The sequence below is a fragment of the Medicago sativa genome, chromosome 2 (assembly GCF_051527215.1).
Source record: "Medicago sativa cultivar Bolivia chromosome 2, Bolivia_mono, whole genome shotgun sequence".
Taxonomy (NCBI): domain Eukaryota; kingdom Viridiplantae; phylum Streptophyta; class Magnoliopsida; order Fabales; family Fabaceae; genus Medicago; species Medicago sativa.
In genome coordinates, this window is record NC_140750.1 from 28,653,162 (window position 1) to 28,673,770 (window position 20,609).

At 31.2% G+C, this 20,609-nt stretch overlaps 2 protein-coding genes across 3 annotated transcripts; one reads left to right on the forward strand and one right to left on the reverse strand.

Moving 5' to 3' along the window:
• Nucleotides 1-10,070: 10,070 nt before the first annotated feature.
• Nucleotides 10,071-14,539, forward strand: LOC146946029 (uncharacterized). Of its 2 annotated transcripts, XM_085744277.1 has the most exons (3): nt 10,071-12,091; nt 13,015-13,101; nt 13,712-14,539. In XM_085744277.1, exon 1 carries the CDS (start codon nt 10,244-10,246, stop codon nt 11,888-11,890), a length of 1,647 nt encoding a protein of 548 aa, XP_085600403.1. In that variant the 5' UTR covers nt 10,071-10,243; the 3' UTR covers nt 11,891-12,091; nt 13,015-13,101; nt 13,712-14,539. The 2 variants fall into 2 exon arrangements, with proteins under 2 accessions (XP_085600403.1, XP_085600402.1); XM_085744276.1 differs by lacking the exon at nt 13,015-13,101.
• A 1,471-nt stretch (nt 14,540-16,010) lies between these two features.
• On the reverse strand, nt 16,011-19,764 carry LOC146946030 (EPD1-interacting receptor-like cytoplasmic serine/threonine-protein kinase 5A). The gene is made up of 5 exons (XM_085744275.1): nt 19,115-19,764; nt 18,374-18,509; nt 18,092-18,228; nt 17,698-17,821; nt 16,011-17,170 (listed from the first exon to the last, which is right to left on the reverse strand). The coding sequence occupies exons 1-5, from the start codon at nt 19,496-19,498 to the stop codon at nt 16,272-16,274; spliced, it is 1,680 nt and encodes a 559-aa protein (XP_085600401.1). The 5' UTR covers nt 19,499-19,764; the 3' UTR covers nt 16,011-16,271.
• Between the last annotated feature and the right edge of the window lie 845 nt (nt 19,765-20,609).

Sequence of the window (20,609 nt, forward strand, 5' to 3'; positions counted from 1 at the left end):
GGTGTCACCATCGTTGCGGTTTTCTGCGGTTTCTTAAACCTCCTTGCAGTTCTTCTTGTCTCTGTTCACATCTGGGTCAAAGACTGTTGAATCTCCTACTGGTTGTCACTTCAACAGCGGTGGTTGGGCGGTCCTCCGCCATCGCCGTCGGATTGTTGGGTTTGAGGTTTGTTGGGTGGTGTTTTGTTGGAAACGGCGGTGGATTGTTGGAAGCCACTCCCTGTCGACAGGTTTAATTTTGTCCTGGTTACGGAGTTCGATATGCTATTGTTTCGTTGCAGGATGTGGTTGGTTCATGGATCTGTTTTGTTTCTGTGTTGGCGGACAGTTTCATGTGCCACGTTTGATACGGAGAACCTAATTTGATTTGATTTTGGTTGCTCTTGTATTGCTCCTCCAAGATCATCCTTCGTAACAGGTGTTCTTGGCTAGAAATGGTCATGCATTTTTGTCCGTGGTTGCTGCGAATTGTGGGTGCGGGTGTTACCGTGTTGGCGGTGCTCATGGTGCTCAGACCCGTTGATTGATCATCCCTCGATCTGGCCTTCAATTGGTTTTGAGTTGCATTCTATTGGATGTGGCTAGAAATGGCTGTGAAGCTTACTGTCGCAGCATAGTGGGTTGAAGGTGTGGGGTTCTTTATCTGTGTTGGCAGTAGAATCTCTCATCTTCACGAAGTTTGACTCTATTTAACTTGGTGGAGGTTTTCGAAATCCTCATCAGTCTACCTGATGTTGGACTGTTTAGCTCGAAAGAGACGTTATGCTTGTTGCTTTCGTAAGGAGTTGTTGGTTCTTGGATTCATTCCGTGTTGACGGTTTGTCCATACACCGCATGTTACACATCCACTGGTGTTGTTTTTATTTCTTCGTATCACCCGATTGGGTTGACTTACACTTTGTGTGGATTGGCTGGGTTAGGTTTATGTCCCCCCAGTTTTTTTGTATTTTTTTCCTTTTTCTTAATAATATATATGAGCACCAGACATAGATTGGAATTTGCAAGACATTCCATCTTTTTGGACTGTTTTCTATTCCTTTTTTATGTCAAGGGACTCTTGCCTTATCAAAAAAAAAAAAAGTGTGGTTATAATTTAAATTTGACATGGGAAAAAAATATCATCTTAGCATATGTAATATTTTTGCAAAAATATGTCAACGTACTGTATATTATTATTTGTTGACATAATGTATTTTATTAATCATAAAAACTAAAAATTTTATATTTTTTTATATAATAGTCAGTGTCAGATGTATACACCTAGTCTGTGAATGCAAACGTTAAATTTTTTACGGGTGTGTATAAGTATAGTTTGGGCTACAGAAACGCCGATTGTTATTTTTTTTATTTTTTACAAAATCAATGGTCTAAAGTAAATATTGTATTTTAGGGTAACAACGATGTAAAAAAAAAAAACGTTCCGCGTATTGTTATACCTGAAAAGTGCATCAATTAAAAGTCAATGGCAGGAGGATCTGCTTATATAGAAATTGCATGTCTTGTAATGACCAGTACGCCTTACAAAGAAATAAAAAAAAATGACTTCCAAACAATACGCAACTTTTGTTTTCTAAATTATAGCAACAACAATTGTAAAACATAACCAATGATCATACTTTTTGAAAAACTTCACGATACACAACATTTGTGGTCTCCTTGCAAACATTATTATCTTCATCCAAGATGAGCAGCTTCAAACCTTTTCTAGAAGTAACTCGAGAGACAGCGACATAGAGTTGTCCATGCGTGAACACAGACTTAAGAAGATTAACTCCCACTCGAGATAAAGATTGACCCTGACTTTTATTTATTGTCATTACAAAAACAAAGCGTCAATGGAAATTGTCTGCGCCTGAATTTGAAGGGTAGTCCTGGATCACTCGAAATAAGATTCATCCTCGGAATGAATACCCTGGTAGCTACCCTTTTTCCTGTAATTACGGTAGCAACTATCATGCTCTTCCCTAGATGTGTAACTGTCAGCCTCGTACCATTACACAGTCCATTGGCATGATCGATGTTTCTCATCAGCATAACTGGACATCCCACCCTTAGTTTCAACCGGTGATTTGGAATTCTAGAGCTCTTAGTACCATTAAGAAATTCTGTTGTGAACCACTCGCTTTGGACATCAGAATTTTCACCCGATCGACAAACAGAATCAGAGCTTAAATACTTTTTCTCTTCATCTGGAATCAGTGACATCATATATTCGTTAACATGCTCAGCTGAATCAAGCGTTGGTGCGAGTATTCCCTTTCTTGGAAAAATAGCGGGTCACCAAGGTTATCATTCAAATCGGGATACATAAAGTCTATAAGTGACATCAACGGATTTGTTGTGTCTGATATGAGCAAATCTTCAGTAATTTCTACTTGCATTTCACCATTCTCATCCGAAGTGTCGTTGACGTCTCTAATTACCAAAATTAACAATTTCTTCCTGCTCTGCAGGTACCGAAGATGCACCTAATCTCATATTAACAGTAAGCCTCAACAGATTACAATAAGCTCATATCTTTGATGAATTGATTGAGGCATCAACAATATCCTGCCTCGTTCCTTTTCGAACAACAGGCAATATCTTCCTGAAATCACTACCTAAAACTACTGTCATTCCACCAAAATGTCTAAACTCGTTTAAGGGATCATTCTTGGACATGATATCATGCATTGATCGGTCAACTGCCTCAAAGCACCATCGGTGCATCATTGGAGCCTCATCCTAAATTATCAACTTTGCAGCATGCACCAGGTCTGCCATAGGACTATCCTTTTCCATCGTAAGCGATGATGCCTCATTAATCTCACTAAGGACTGTTAGTGTCGAGTGCACGGTTCTTCCACCTGGTAATAGAAGAGTCTCTATAGTGCTGGATGCAATATTCAATACAATTAACCCCTTCGATCTAACAGCAGCCGATAATGTTTTCCATATAAAGGTTCTTCTAGTACCACCGTAACCATATAAGAAAAAGAAACCACCGTCGTCAGAATCAACGGACTCCATGATTTTGTCATGCACACATCTTTGTTCATCAGTTAGCATCAGTAACATATCAGCGTGTGTCTTTTCCAGTTCATCTTTGTTGTAATTTAGCTCATCAACGATAAGCTTATTTGTGAAAGTTGACATGTCTGTTGCGTTTGGCCTGGGCATGGATTTGAAATCAGTAAGCGACTGTCTGTTTTCCTGAAGCAGCATTTCAATTTCAATCAAACACAGGTTCTTCACGTCATCGTCACTGATATGCAGATCTTCATATTAAATGTAAAGTCACGAAATTAATATTAACACCCTTGCATGCATATGTGTGCACGTTGAAGAGAAATAAAAAATATTAGCTTTATATGAGAATCCTTTATATTTAAACATATCAGCCTAAAAAATGTGGAAAATGCTGAATGGTATCGTAGAGTTAGTAACTCTTAGTTTGTTCTTTACTATATCCTAAAAAAGTACCTCTTAACTACTTAAACTACTCTAATCAGCCTTTACTATATCCTTGAAGACACACCCCTCGAAAACAACATTGTCATCAAGGTTGGAATGTGCTAAATTTCTTAATGTATAATAGTCTTCAAATGTATCACCCTTATCCCTATTTTTTGTTAGTAAAGTACTGTTTTTCTTCACATCTTCAACAATAACATGAGTAGTTTCTCTCCACTTCCTTTGCATAAGCTTTTCATTTTGAGAAAAAGAGAGATAGAACCATTTGAAATAAATTATTTGTCTAAGAAACTTTTATAAAAATAATTGCCTCGTCCATGTCATTTGCACCCTGATGCTAAACTCGTCATCACAGAATTCCAAGCAATTTTGGCTTGTGTTACTTCAAAAACAACAACAAAGGAGTACGCAAAGAAAAGTGCGGTGGAGACAACACTAACAAAGCGTATCTCAGTGGAGACATGTTTTTACTTTGAATTTTAATGTTACCTCTTAATGCATTTTAAGTGCAGCTTTTCCTTTTAAAGTTGCATAGTGACACGCCATTTGTTCTAATTCTCATCAATGACAATTACAACATGTTCTAGCGTTAAAAAGAAAAACATATCATTATGTCTTGAAACATGCCTATTTTCATTTCTGTCTTTGTCATAAAAACTAAAAATGATAGTAAGAGAATATAAGCAATGCAACGGAAATTAACGTACTTATTTTATTTACTTTTACTCGAACAATTTACATATTTATTTAAGTTTAACTATATATATATATATATTTTAAATTGAATATTAATCTACACAAAGTTAGTGAATATTTAAGTTATTTGATATATAAATCAGTATAAATTTAAAGTAACTTTAGTATAAATTGTAAAGTTTTTTTTACAAAAAATATAACTCGTAATTTTGTGTAATTTTTGTAAAAATATTATATAGTTTTATTAAGATATTTGCTTTTACAAATATAAAGTATATGTAGTTTACAACTATATTTTATTTTAAATTAGTATCTTTATCCTAACTAATAAATTGTTTCAAGGGGTTGAATAGTTCAAATGGTTTGAGTTTAGGAATAAGAAGTTTGAGATACTGTGGTCAAACTGAAACGAAAGAGTAAAGATTAATCTAACAACTACAAATTTGTGGGCTACAATCCAATCTCATATCCTCTTTACATTCACAATATCTTTTTTTCATTCTTATCCTCAATAATGCCTACACCATTTCTCGATCTAACTATTCCAGTTTAACAATGCTTAAATACTGAACTATCTAATTCTTTCACCTTTTCACCCACCCACTTAGTTTCTTGTTGGCACTTAAAATTAATCTTCTTCCTAGTCATAACGTCAATGATTTCCATATATGTTCAAGTAAGGGTGCCTTTATTCCATGTTCAAAAACAGATCATACTCTCATGAACTAACTTCTTTACCCACACTTGTTCACAAAGGTGGGGGACCCTTCATTATTTTTTACTTCATTCAGGCATCGATGTATCCACCTTTGCTCATTTAACATTGTACTTGAGCTATACAACACGTTTCTTCTAGGCACTGACCTAATGTTCACACTATTATATACTTGGTCCATGCCATAGAGATTCAAAGTGTTTCAATTAAATTCAAGTGTTCAAGTTTTAAACAGTAGAATCTAGTCCAAGTCTTGAAATTTTTATAACATTTAATTAAAGAGTTTTTCTATCATGTGCAAATTTACACATGTTAAGAAGTTTAAAGTAGTATCGTTGATTTGGAACTTGTGTATTTTCTATTAATATGTAATTTTTTAATAAATAATTATTGTTTTTCAATAAATAGTTGTTGCTTTTAGATACTTTAACATGTGCAATAATGCACCCTTTAACTATATATATATATATATATATATATATATATATATATATATATATATATATATATAAGATATTTGTTAAAAAGTTATGTGCAATTATTTGTTAATCCATCCTAATGAAACTTGATTGCATCAAGTAATAGATTACAATGAAAACCGACCCATCATGTGAACACATGTAGGCGCGGATACAAAAGCATGTTTGCTTATTTTGAAATAGGTCTCCTCATCGATAATTAATTTTTTTCATACCCATAACGATCATAAAATTATATTTGCTTAAATTTAATTTTTTTTTTGAATATTTTTTTTAATTAGACGACGAATGAATTGAATGATTCTATTTCCCTCATCAATGGAACTCTATTCAGTTCATTAAAAAACAATGACATATTGAAAGTGCCCATCCCACTTTTACTAAAAAAAAATAAAAAATTCAGGAGAAAAACAGGTATATTTTTATTTTATTTTTTAGGAAAAAGAATGGTTTGCATGGTATAATATGAGTTAGAGTGTCCGTTGTACTCTCTTTTATTATGTATTATTTTTCATATTAAAACTCAAAACCTTTTTGTACCAAAAAGAAACTCAAAACCTTTAAATATCCAATTTTATTCATTTTACTTCTGATAAAATATATTTTTTTAATTTTGATTTAATGCACATTAGGATTATAGAAATAATTTTTTTTAATGATTTCTATAATAAAAAAATTCATAATAAAAACACTAAAAATTTCAATTCTTGTAAATAAAAAACTATAATAATCATTTATAAGTATAATAAAAATTTCTACAACTAATTAATTAGCTTATCTTTAACTTTCATTTAAAATTTAAGGGTGACCATTGTTTTTCTGTTAAATTTTAAATTAGCAACCACATAATATCAAATAAGTTATTTTTCCCAATTTTTTTATCAGTATGAAGTTCATATTTTGATTGATTCTCATGATTACCAAGAACTTGCTTGGTTTGATTTATTTTTTATTTGAAAGATGGTTTAATGATCTATTGTTTACCAAGAATAGTAGAAACATGTATTGAAGATTCGGATGAGGGTCAAGAGTAAACACAACTAAGAGAATGAGACATACCTATTTATTATTGCTTGATTTAAAATATTCCTTGAATTTGTTTTTTGTGATTGACTTGATTGAAGCATTTCAAATTTCTACAATTTGTTTACCTTTAATACAATTAATTCATGGGTTTTATTTTTTAAAAAATAAAAGAGGATTTTTTTTTTATGATGGTTTAAAAGTCATTTAAAGTTGATTGACTATGGAAAACGGAAAACTTGTTTTATATTCTCAAATGATTTAAAGAACTCAGTGAATTTCTTTTTTAAGATATCCCTGATTGTAGCATTTCAAAGTTTCAACAAATCATTTATAATTAATACAATTAAAGTATGTGTTTAATTTTTGAAAGAACAAAATAGGATTTTTTTATGCTTATTTAAAGGTTATTTAGAGGTACTTTCTAACAATTTTTTATGTCGTATTCACGCGGAAGTCACGATCCCTTGCTATAAGCATACACAACAACTAATAACAATCACTTGAACTATTTTATTTCTCTCAAGTCTTTGGAATCAAATGTCGTGAAACAAAGAAAAAAAAAGATAGCCTATTTAGAAAGTTTGTACCAAATTAATTTCATTCAAAATATTACAATGTTTATTTCAAATATTACAATGCGATCACTTATTTAGAAAGTTTATACCAAATTAATTACATTCAAAATATTGTTGATCCTTAGAGATATTTGTCTTAATTAAAAAATAATAATGTCTCGAATTTTCATAATTTATAAACATAAAATATAAACTCCTTAATTATTTGGTCAAAGGTTTATTTCATGGCACTACAAAAAAAAAGTTTTATTTCATGGCATTCTTAAATTTTTCTCGAAAAAAGAGTTTTCTCTTTACTCTTTTGTGAAAATGACTAAATGAGCTGTAACTATATAAATCAATTAATATTTTTTTTATTATTTTTATTAATTACCATTTACATTACAACATATATGGTGTTGTGATGGATAAATTAAATATGTCAATTAAGATTATTACTTCCCTCAACAAAAAAAATAAAATCTTAACAAATTAAATAATAAAATTTGTAAGCAATAAACGAATATACAATTTACCGAAGAAAAGAGGACATGAGATTGTTGGTTTGGAATTGAAACTTGGGTGTTGCCATTTGATAGTGTGTGTGCATGATGTTTATTTTTTATTTTGACTAAACCGACTTTAAAAAATGGAGAAAATGATAAACTCCATTATAAACTAATTGTAATAAAAAGCATTAAAATGATGATTAATTTATTAACTAATTTCATCAAAATAATACTCATTTGTTCCATTTTTCAGTCTGATTACATATAAATTATAACAAAAAATTATACAATTCTTCTTTGTATAAGAGACATAAAAAGTGACTCATCATAGTAGAAAATTTATCTAGATTCTTTTCTAATAAGAACGACTATTTTTTTTTAATCTCAAAGTTTGTCATAATGTCATCTAATTTTTTCCTCTAGGCCCTCGTGTGAAGAATATGTTGTCTTGAACTCAACCACCAAATAATCGGTTTCATCTATAAAATAATATCTCAATATTCTTATTTTTTGTACTTGTTCGTGATTTCTTGATTCAAATCACCTGTATGCATCAGAACCATAAAAGCAAAAAAAAATATATAGTATTCATTTATGAACCATCCATAAATTTAAACAGAATAATAAAGAAAACAAAAAAGCATAAACAATGTCATAAAAACATAAGGAAGAATAAAATAAGTCACCGGAAAAAAAATTAAAGGAGAAATGAAGATTTTTTATATAGGAGAGACGAAGAAACTATTTTTATGTTGTGAACGTTTGATTCATCAAAATCGCAGCATGAAAGAAATATTACTCTTGAAACATTGACATCAATGAAAAAAATATGAAGAAAAAAGAATAAAAAAACTAAACAATCTTTGTGTGAACATTTGAATCATCAAAATCACAACATAAAGGAAATATAAATCTTGTAGCATTGATATCACAACATAAAAGAAATATAAATCTTGTAGCATTGATATCAAAGTAAAAAAAAAAATGAAGAACAAAGAATAAAAAACTAAACAAAATAGAAAGAAAAAGAAAGAGTGACATAGAAAAAAAAAACGGGGGATAAGAGTTGTGAATTGTGATGTGAAATTATGTCAATCCAAATTTCTAATTTATACACTTGTTTCACACCGTAATTTGGTATAATAACCATTATTTTTTTAACATTCTTAAAAAACAATTGTTCTATATAGGGTATTCATTTACAAAATTATTTGGTCATGAATCAATTTTAATGTCCTTAAATTATTTTAATAGCCATTAAAAGCGTATCATAAAAAAGTGTCCTATTCTAAGTTTTTTTTTTTGAAATCTCCTATGCTAAGTTTGAGGTGATTTTGACATATATATATAACATAATCATTTAAAAATATCGTAAAAATAGAGGTCTTTTTTTTTTCTTCCGATTATGTGTTTTTTTATTATTATTATAATATATGTAATGATTCAAGCTTAAACAATTAAAATTTTGATCAGTGATAATAGTGAACATTTTCTCACTAAATGTTTCATTAAAAATAATAATTCTTATTAATAGTTTGTTTTCATTATTGTTTTCACATTATAGTGACATTTAAGTTTGACCATTTTTTATAATAATATTACAATATATAAACTTCTTTATTTTCTTAACGAAAATACGACATATGCTATTTTTTAAGAACGAAAATACAAAACATAATGAAGTGTATCATTTGGTTTTGTTACTTTTAATTTCAAACACAAAATAATTTAGATATAAATAGATTCGTGTGTATATGTGTGTGAAAAGAAAAAATTCAATTAAAATAATAGTTCAGATATATATTTAATATTCCATGAATAGCAACACATGAAATTAGAATAATTTTATAAAACTCAAATAAAAATAAAATTAACAGCATTAAATGTCAAATTCATTGTGAGCAAAAGAAAACATATATATATATATATATATATTAATAATATGGCTCGTTGATATAAGTTATAAAACATTTAAAAAAAACATAAAAAAAAATAATGCATTTTTTTTTGTTTTTTGTTAATAACATGGCTACTTGATATAAGTTATAAAATATACAACGACAGTCTTAAATTTAATCGGTTTCTCTCAAAAAAAAAAGATTAGTTTAAATAGGGTATCAATCGGTCAATGTTACAACAATATTTTTCATTAAAAAATTATTATTAATTTCTTTTTTAGAGAATTTATATATTGCATTACATTATAATACAAATAATATAACACAATGATATAATATAATTGATACATATGATACCAAAAATGAATTACAAAAATTAATAGTGAAAGTTATAATAATGCAAAGTTATAATAATTCCAAAAATAATGCATAAGAATAAAACAACATTAGAGTGCCACGTGTCGTGACTTGAAAGAAATTCTAAAACATTAAAATGTGGTGACACATGTCAAGAAGAGAAGAGAAGAAAAATGAAATAGGTCCTAAATTTATATAATATAGATTTTAAAAGATTTCTCATAAAACATAGAGGATAAATATATGCTAAATCAAATATTAATTAATTAATTAATTACTTTGTCGTTCATAATTTTTAACTCACTCTTAAAAATATCAAAATTGTTAAATAAGACATGCTTGTTTCTCTCACATTTAATGTGTGACATGTCCACATTTCTGATGTGCTAAGTAAAAATTCAAAAACCCTAACGCAACGCTGAGCAAGCAAAGCAACTGTGGCATCTCTTCCCCTTTCTTCGCCGCAGTCACTTATCATCCCCCTCACCGCCGCCAATTTCCATTTCACACCCCTCTAAAATGCTCAAACACCCTCACCCACTCCTCATCCTCTTCAATGGATCATCAACCTCGTGACTCAAATCTCAACCCTCCCGCACGTGCTTCCACCACAAATGCCGTTCCTCGGCACGTGACACTCCCCGATGCCGCCGTTCCCACAATGGGTCCCATCAGAAGAGCTGACGCCTGGTTCGTCAAACTCGCTTCAACCGTTTTCGTTCGTTACACTTCATTTGACCGTTTCGTTTTTTATTTCAGCAAACATTTAACTCCGAATCTCGTTCAAGAGATTGTTAATTCTAGGTTTAACAAAATTCCTTTGTTAGGTTTTAGGGTTGTTGAATTTACTAAAGAGAAATTGCATATGAATCATAATTATTGGACTTATAACATGCTTTTGAGATCGCTTTGCGAATCGAATCATCATCGTTCCGCGAAATTGGTTTACGATTGGATGAGATTTGATGGGCAGGCTCCTGATAGTTGGTTGTTAGGGTTTTTGGTTTCGTCGTATGCTTTGATTGGTAGATTCGATGTTTCCAAAGAGTTGCTTGTTGATGTTCAGTGTAATAATGTTGGGGTTAATGTTGTTGTTTACAATGATTTGTTTAATATTTTGATTAGAAAGAATAAAGCGAGGGAGGCTGTTGATTTGTTTTGGGAGCTTGTTCGGTTGAGGTATTGTCCGGTGACTTATACGATCAATATTTTAATGCGGGGTTTGTGTAGGGCGGGTGAAATTGATGAGGCGTGTAAGCTTCTTAGTGATTTGAGGAGTTTTGGTTGTTTGCCAGATGTGATTACTTATAACACTATTATTCACGGTTTTTGCCGGATTAGTGAGGTTGATAGAGCTAGAAGCTTCCTTAATGGGGTTTGTTTGAATGGGCAAGTTGCGCCTGATGTTGTTAGTTACACGACGATTATATCGGGTTATTGCAAGTTGAGTAGGATGAAAGAGGCATCTTCACTTTTTGATGAAATGATTAGATCGGGAACTATGCCTAATACGTTTACTTTTAACGCTCTTATTGATGGATTTGTTAAGTTGGGTGACATGGCTTCCTCGTTAGCCATGTACCACAAGATGCTTTTTCGTGGATGTAATCCTGATGTTGTTACTTTCACTTCCCTTATTAACGGCTATTTTGTAGTTGGCCAAGTGAAATCTGCTTTAGAGATGTGGAATGAAATGAATAACAGAAGAATTGCAGCAAGTTTATATACTTTCTCTGTTCTTGTCAATGGTTTTTGCAAGAACAGCAGACTGCACGAGGCCCGTGATATTTTGACAAGACTGAAGCAGAGTGACGTTGTTCCACAACCATTTGTCTACAATCCTGTTATTGATGGATATTGTAAATCAGGGAATGTTGACGAGGCTAATAAAATTTTTGCTGAAATGGAGGAGAATAGGTGCAAGCCTGATAAGTTGACATATACCATTCTTATTATTGGGCATTGTTCGAAAGGAAGAATGGCTGAAGCAATTGGTATCTTTGATAAAATGTTGGCAGTTTGTTGCGCCCCTGATGAAATCACTATAAATAATTTACGTTCGTGTCTTTTGAAGGCCGGAATGCCTGCTGAAGCTGCCCGTGTTAAGCAAGCTCTATACCAGAAGCACAACTTGAGTACTTCATTGAAGAAGAAATCTTTCCATGAAAGTACAAATGCAGATATAACCATTGCTGCGTATTGAAGTGCAATTGCAAACTAGTGTTTTTAAAATAATACTTCCACCATTTTGCACCGAGTACTGGTGCATGGCTTGTGGTCGTACAAAGGAACACTATAATCAAACAGAGTGCCTCTATTTGTTGTAGATCACCAACATTTGCATTTGCATTTGCATTGCCGCTGCCTCCAAGATTCTGCTGATTGGTTTTTAACCTGAACCTAGGTATATTCTTCTTTAGTTAATTTGGTCGAATAGTTTTTTAATTAACATTCTTTTATGTTAAATTGGTTTGATTTTCCTCAATTTTTTTATTACAAAGCAATGATAATAATCTGATAACTTGTTCATCTGAAAGTTCATTTATTTTCCAGAGTATATTGAGTTCTACATGAAAGAAATGGTGCATTATTGTGTTAATTTTTATTGTAAATAAACTTTTATTGTAAAAAAGATAGGAATATTATTAGTGAAGATTCACAGAAACAGCCACAATTTAAAAGAGGCCAAAAGGAAATTTCTTTATTCACGTGCTCAGAAGTTAGTAACATACATGACAGCAGGTAGCTGTCTCATGTATTCTCAATTTCATTCATAAATTGTTGTGAAAGATTTAAGCTGAAACGTAAGGGACCCTCCTTATCTACAAGTCGATAGCAGAAAATCTACCTATGGTTGTAAACTCTGCAATTCAACTTGTTTGACTTTATTAACTAGGTATGCATATTGACTCCTTAAAGGTGGTTTGCTGTACTAATTACTAAATGCATGAAGGGTTAAATTTACAGTACTTTGCGAAGTTTCATGAGCTTAGGGAGTTGAATTAGGTTTCTACAGCCTAGAGTTGTGGAAGGGGTTATGTACATTTTTCCCTAATATTTACTATCAATTTGGTGAATTAGCATTTGCTTTGATATACCTTGTATTTGTTTCATAGGTATCCAGCCAACTCCTTTTTCCTTTGAGAAAAAAAGATATTACACAACAAATGTTAGTTTAAGAGTCCTGCTTTTCCAAAATATTCTTCGGTTTCTCTTTCTCGCTTTAAATAATACATAGGAATTGTTCTATGCATTGAACATGATTTTCTTTTTGGGTTCAAGCTTAGACAACATTTCAAAACTCATTTCAATTTTTCGTTATTGCAGACGAGAGAGCATTATGGCGTAATTTGATCCATATAGCCGAGCCCCCTTAGCGGGATTATGCTTTGTTGTTGTTGTTGTTGTTGTCAGGTGAGAGAAAACAGAGACATTCCAGGAATTCCTTAGTATGCTATACATCCCTGAAATAAAAACATTATTATGAACCCTGTGACTTCTTCCCTTTGCCACCAAAACTGTGCTAAATGCCTAAACCTGTGACAATTCTGACTCAAGTGGTGCAGGTCAATAGGTTAGGCATGGGTGGCTTTGAAATTTTGCACGGTAGAATTCTTAGTATAAAACAAACAGAGGCCTGAATATCATGGAACTTTGGTGTCTGCGCGTGAAGCATGAGCTATTTTCTTAGGATTGGCAGTAATAACATGTTTTAGGCATTGTAGGGGCGATAGTGTTTATGTAACCGAAGTTGTTGTACAGATTCACCTGGAGTATAGATGGTTTTATACCTAAATGGAAGACTTCCTCAGATTATGTTTCACATACTGTAAAGAAACAAGTTCAATTTTTCTCCAATTAAATGTTAATTATGTTCTGGGCTTCATAGTAGTATATGGATAGTGTAATATTCTACCTTGAGGTCATTGAAATTTGATGATTTACTTATTTGTTTTCTTTGGTTTCGGAAAAGATGATGATTTACTTAATTTGTAGATTTGGTTTAATATTTTTCGTTTGGCAGGTCTTGCATTGGTATTTTGAATTGCAATTGTGAACTCCAACAATCCCACCCCATCCCGAATGGGAGAAATATGCCTTGAATCACTGAAGCCTAGACTTTTTGGCCATGCAGGTGGTTCAGAGACAGCACTTCTCAGTTTTTTGAAGTACATGGAGTGGCCCAAGTTTCATAACATTGACACACAAATGCGGGTCAGTCAATTAGTATAGCCCGATTCTTTACAAGTTTAAAGCTTGCTTGATGTCAGTAATGTTTAACGATATAAGGTGTGCCATGTTATACAGAATTTCATTCTTTGAAGTTCAATTTATCATTGGCTAAATGGCTGGCCTTTGGAATTAAATTCCTCTGTGAAATAAGGTCTTCTATTTTCATCTTTTTTGGCTTTATACATGGTCTCAGGTGTAACAATAATTTTCATCAGTGACCTGAATGAAATTCAACCATGTGCAATTTTTTATTCTTTCTAGACATTTATAAAGTATAAGAGAGTGGAGTTTCCAATAAAAGAGAAGATGACAGATGTATAATGTATGGTTGATTTGGTAAAATCTACCTACAGTTGAAGATCTGCATATCCCTCTTTGAGGGAGAGTTGTATATTGTGCCTTAAAGAGGGTATACCCTAAATCCCAAAATTTTGTAGCCATCTCAAGTATTGTCTTGTTTCAGCTCTTATTTAATTCTTTTGATTTCAATTTTTTTTTTTTTATCCCAAGCTCAAATAAGAGGAGGATCGCATTAGTTAGCAGGCTCTGCTAACCTGAACTTTTTATCACGGTTTCATGTAATGTTGTTGTCAATTTTATTGAAAATTTGATTAATTCATTAGTTTTGTTTTGACTTTTTTAATAGTTAGTTTAGTTGTGGGAATTCAGTGATGTAATCTTATCTGCCTCTTAAGACCATGGAAGGGTGGGTGGTTGATTTCTCAGCAAAATATTCCAACAAAGAACTAGAGATGTGAAAGTAAACCCTGTTGGATTAAAACCTTGGAAATTGTGTTTTGATGAATCAAAATATGTCAAGGGCTGTGGCATTAGAGTTTTGATTACATGTCAGTTTCCCCACTTAAAAATTGTGCTCTCTATAGTTTCCAAAAAAAATCAACGCACCAAACTATGTAGATTTTTTTTGACAATAATGTGGATTTTAATTAAATTTGGTGTAATTCATGAATCACATTCTCAACCAATAAAAAAAAAGTATGTTTACCACTTCACTTGGGTAGTATCCAACTTTTATCCTCTTCAAAAAAAAAAAAAAGTATCCAACTTTTATCCATTAATATTAATACAGAAGAATTTACCCTTTTCTATTACTTTATTCAGGTTCCTTTACTCGTGGCTGTAAAAGATGCTTGCATCATGTAACATAATTAATCAGTTACTACATCCAAATCAAAATAAATGCGAACATATGTTATGTCAAGTATAAAAGCAGCATATTTGTACCCAAAAAAAAGAACAACATTTAAAAACTTTGTTTTTATTTTTTTATTTTTTTATTTTATTTTATTTTTTTTATAAAAAGCTTGAGAAAAATAATAGGCATAAACTAAATTGAGGGTCTACGTATCAAAACATATATATATTTTTTCTATAAAAAATTTAGGTGACTTTAATCCCAAATGCTCACCAAAGTCAGAAAAAGCACAAAGACTCGTAGATTGATTACTTTTTTTTTTTTTTTTGTTTGACAATCGTAGATTGATTACTTAACAACTTAAAGATACACATCCAACTCCAAGAGATATATTTATAAAGGGACCATTTTTAAATAATTATTAAATAAATATTCATGCAAATCATCAAAAACTTTAAGTTGCTTTAAAATAATTATTTGAATCATAATCAAATAAAAAAAGAAGTTTTTTACTCTATTTTCTTTGATTTTATCATTTACCGAACCCCGTAATTTGTTTTCTTGTTTTCTTTTTTATTACTAAAATTTCAAATTACTAAAATTTCAATATTGACCGAAATATTTTGGTCTCTGGCGGTGACAAAGTCAATCTCCACATTAGTCGTTAGATTAATTTGTGATTAATTTAGAGTCTGATTTGCATAATGTTAATGGCCAAACAAAAGACTATGGTATGCCATGGGTTTAGCTGCGCACATACACAAAGCACCTAGTGGCATGTTACCCATTTATTCTCAAATTCTCAATTAAACTTTTGGTCAAATCACTTAGCTGTAATCATCAGTGTTGAAAGATCTTAAATTTGTTCAACAAATCTTAATTAGTCATTGTATATTTGTTGAACCATTTTATTAATTCACCAAGAAGCAAAATGTACACCTTAAAATAATTATAATTTCCTCCTTTAATTGAAGAATGAAAAATTGAAGGATGAAAAATATGAAAATTAAAACTAACTCAAGCATATCTTCCATGTGAGGTCTCTTACAATTGCACTCCCACTCTCATCTTTTTTCTCCCTAGTCTTTATGTACTCTCTCTTGGCATGCAAATGATTGCTAATCACACTTAGGCTATAGTAGTATGTACACTACATAAAATCACTACATACAAACTGATTTTTGTATCCATTATGCTAATTTTCATAGCTATTTTTACGTGGCGAAGGAGAATCTGACCCACTTCCTCTGCCATTTCGATTTATGTGTGGTAAAGGAGAATTTGACCCACTTTCTCTACCATTTCGATTTATATGCGGCAGAGGAGAATTTGATCCATTTTCTCTACCATTTCGATTTATATGTGGCGAAGGAGAATTTGACCCACTTTCTCTACCATCTCGATTTATGCGCGGCAAATGAGAATTTGACCCACTTTCTCTACCATGTCGATTCATGTGCGGCAAAGGAGAATTTGATCCACTTTCTCTACCATTTCGATTTATGTGTGGCAAAGGAGAATTTGACCCACTTTCTCTACCATTTCGATGCTTGTCAATTTGCAGATGTGGTCGTGGCCGTGACTGTGGTCGTGATTGCGGTTGTGATTGAGGACTCGGCGACTTTGGAGATTTAAGTGGATGATGCCTATGGCCATTCCTATGATATTTATCATTTTCCCTCCTTCTCTCCTTATTTGTTTCATATTCCCTAGCTTGATCTTTTTCTCTAGCCACTTCATTATTATCAATTGGAGCAGTGTAAACAAATGGTCCAATTGGAATATCATCAAAATCTTGTAAAGGTTCCAAAATTTTAACCACATTGCTCATTGTTGGCCTACTCTTTGGTCTATGGCTAAGACATTGGTAAGCCAATGAAGCTGCTTTTTTAGCACCCATTTCAGAATATTGGCTTTCAAGTTTTGGATCCATAATTTTGCTAATTTTCCTTGAATCAATTAACATTGGTCTTGCCCAATCTACTAGGTTTATTTCCCTATGAGGACGAGTTTTGTCCACTGCCTTTCTCCCTGTTAGCAATTCCAACAAAACTACTCCAAAGCTATACACGTCACTCTTTGCCGTCAAGTGACCTATAAGAAAACATTATTAAAATAAAATTAGAAAACATTATTAAAATAAAATTGATTCAGTCATAAGAATTCCAGTTAATCATATGCTGGCATCATTAATGTAGCACATTATCACCATAATTATTAATTAATATATAGCAAAACAAAGTTTAAGTTTATTTTAAGTAAAACTTGTTTAAGAGCATTGCTAGAGAGTTTTTATTCACAAAATCAAACTCAAGTGAATGTATGGATCCAAAACTTAAGTTTATTCACGACAATTATTATTTTTGGAGTATTACACAAATACATTATAAATTTTTGGACAATAAGTACATTATTCTTGGGAGCTATGTAGAGTATATTTTAGATTTGTTTTTGACTCAAAAGTATATTTTAGACCGTGCTTCACAACTCTTCAGAAAAAAAGAGATAGTGCTTCACAAGTAGTACATTTTAAGAACTATTTAATATAAGGAAAAATTATTAAAACATTTTTTTGGGTACCCATAACTAAGACAACATTAAACTAAAATGTTTGTTTTTACCTGTCATGACATATTCTGGGGCAGCATACCCTTGAGTACCCATAACTTTTGTTGAAACGTGGGTGTCATCTCCTTCTGGACCATCTTTTGCCAACCCAAAGTCAGAGAGTTTTGCATTATAATCCTGCAAAATAAAATAAAATAAAATGAGTATAATAATTAAGGAAATATGTTAAAAATTAAGAGTTTATAATTGACCTTTACCCATGTAAATTTTAATTTACACACGCATTAAATCAGATTTCACCACATAGATAATTATGTATTTTAGTGGCATAATAGTAAGATATGATTGAATGTATGTGTAACATTTTTTTACACTAAAAACCGTGCATATGAATAAAATCATTCAATAAATCGAACAATAGAACAATAGATGAAGTGTGATACGTACTGAGTCTAACAAGATGTTTGAAGCTTTGAAATCTCTAAAAATAACTGGTTGTTCAGCATCATGAAGAAAGGCTAAACCTTTTGCAGCTCCAACAGCAATTTTCATTCTTGTTGACCATGGTAGTGATGCTGAAAATCCTACAAAAAAATATAAATAAAAACAAAGTTAATTTTCTACTTACATACATATTGAAATATTTTTCTTTTCTGCTTCAAAACATATTGAAATTAAAGAAGAGAATTAATCACATTATTGTGACATAGTAATAAATAAATATCTTACTTCTAAATAATTGATTTTCCAAGCTGCCTCTTGGTAAATATTCATATACCAAAAGTCTATGTTCATCTTCAATACAATATCCTATTAGCTTCACAAGGTGTGGATGCCTTAATTGCCCCAGTACAACAACTTCAGTCTGTAAGCACAAGTTGCAAAATCAATGGATTAGAAGTCAAAACTCAAAAGTCAAAATCACTTATTACGAAAAGGATTCTTTCTAAAAATAACTATGACATACACATGACATTATTTCTACTGTTGTCTCTTAATCACATTCACACCACTGAAATAAGTTCATCTTTTTTCTTTCCAGTTTTGGTTACTAATTTTATTTTTTCTTGCGGTGACATTTAAGTGACAATTGTAGTTATTTATTACTCTCTCATTTTTCAATTCTTGTAAAAGTGTTTTTTTTTTTTTTTGAGCAAACTTGTAAAAGTGTTTACCGTAACTAAATTTGTTGTTCAATAATATACGTCGTTTACAATATCATAAACTACAAATATTGTTTTCTAAAATGAAAATAGTCTAAGCGTGAATCTAAATCTTTAACCCTTAATTCAAATCAGTTGAGCTACTCAATCCTAATTTCACTCTCAGGCTAAATCATTGAGTATTTCTAATGACTAAATTATAGACATTGATACAACAAAATTTAATCCTAATTTAAAAACTAAATATCTAAAAAGCACTTATTAGTAAAACCATGATATGGTAAAAAGTTAAAATAAAAGTACTTACCAACCACTCTTTGTGACCTTGTTTGCTCTCTAAGTCCAAGAGTTTAACAGCAACAGATTGAGCCTTCAAACCAGGCCTAACCTTATCATCTATAAACCCCTTATGAACAGGTCCAAACCCACCAGCACCAAGATGATTACTAGAAGAAAACTGTTGTGTTATAACCTTAAGCTCGGCTACCGTAAACGCATAAAGATTAGATCCTGCTAGAGAAATCGATAAATCTTCCGTCGCGTTTGGATTACTCAATTCCTCTATTGAAATCCTATGAGTTGATGTGGAAGCACTTCTTGGTTTTGTAGCTACCACTTTCTTTGGTTTAGGTGATGGATACTCTCCTTTGAAACAACTTGCTGGGAAAATTGATTTCCATTTGAGTTTCATTTTTTGTTTGATAATATATTTCAAGTGTAAAAGTCTTCAAATTATTTTGAGAATTTGTTTTGTATAGTGTAGAGGAATCTACAATATTCTCATATATATGTTTTGTATACGTTTTTCAAATGCTTTATATATAGAGATATTTGAGGAAGGTTTTATTGGTGAGAATGTGTTATGAATTAGGTAGGAAGAGAGATAATGAAAAAATTGGAAACGGGTTTATGACTTTGCAAGAGAGGTAATAGTATTCAAAATCTTCAACTGCTAATAGAGAAAATAGGTTATTCAACACCTTTTTATATCTTCCCTACGTTGAAATATTCTTCTATTTTCTTTTTATTTTGTTGTCTTGGTCATATATGCGATGTAATTCCTATTCTTTGTTCATACTCATACGTACGTATATATTGAAAGGCTTGTAGTTTTTTTGTATGTGTTAAGTTTCCAAGAAAAAGGGTTATAATAGTCCAAACTTGAGCCAAAAGTAAGTAAAGTCACACCATGATTATTCCATCTTCCTTAACTAAAATGATTAACCACTTGAGTCAAATCATTTGATTAGTTGTATTTTTTCCTTTTGTTTTAGGTGGTAGTTAAGGATATCTTCCCTAGAAAACTACAGACTAATTCATAAAAGTATGAAGATTTATTTATGAGATATTTTATCAGTCATAAATTTAAGATGCACCGATTAAACATCGATTTCTGGTCATATACATGAGATTCAATTATCTATCAACTAAATCACATTTGAAGTTTAATTATAGTTAATATGTAGTAGTTTGTTTGACAAGGAAGAAAATAAGAAAGATCAACATAGTTTAATTATAGTATTTTTTAGAGAATAGTTTAATTATAGTTAATATGTAGTAGTTTGTTTGACAAGGAAGAAAATAAGAAGGATATACACAATTTGTTTAACAAAATTGGATAAATGTGGAACCGGTTATCCTAAGTCTAACAAGTTGGTTAAATGAAAATGACATAACTACCCTTGCCGCTTTGACTTTAATGTATACATGTCGATAATTCTTGTAGAAGAAATTTTGTCTTGTCATATTTGGAACTTTACTAATATTCAAGAATCTTTGCTTTCGTTATCTAATTTATATGA

Excerpts from the sequence above, each read along its gene's own strand:
- LOC146946029 (XM_085744277.1), top strand. The coding sequence starts at position 10,244 with ATGGATCATCAACCTCGTGACTCAAATCTCAACCCTCCCGCACGTGCT.
- LOC146946030 (XM_085744275.1), bottom strand. The coding sequence starts at position 19,498 with ATGAAACTCAAATGGAAATCAATTTTCCCAGCAAGTTGTTTCAAAGGA. Across the intron at positions 18,229-18,373 it reads GGAAAATCAATTATTTAGAA|GATTTTCAGCATCACTACCA; the intron begins GTAAGATATTTA and ends ATTTTTTTGTAG. Across the intron at positions 17,171-17,697 it reads CCCAGAATATGTCATGACAG|GTCACTTGACGGCAAAGAGT; the intron begins GTAAAAACAAAC and ends GTTTTCTTATAG.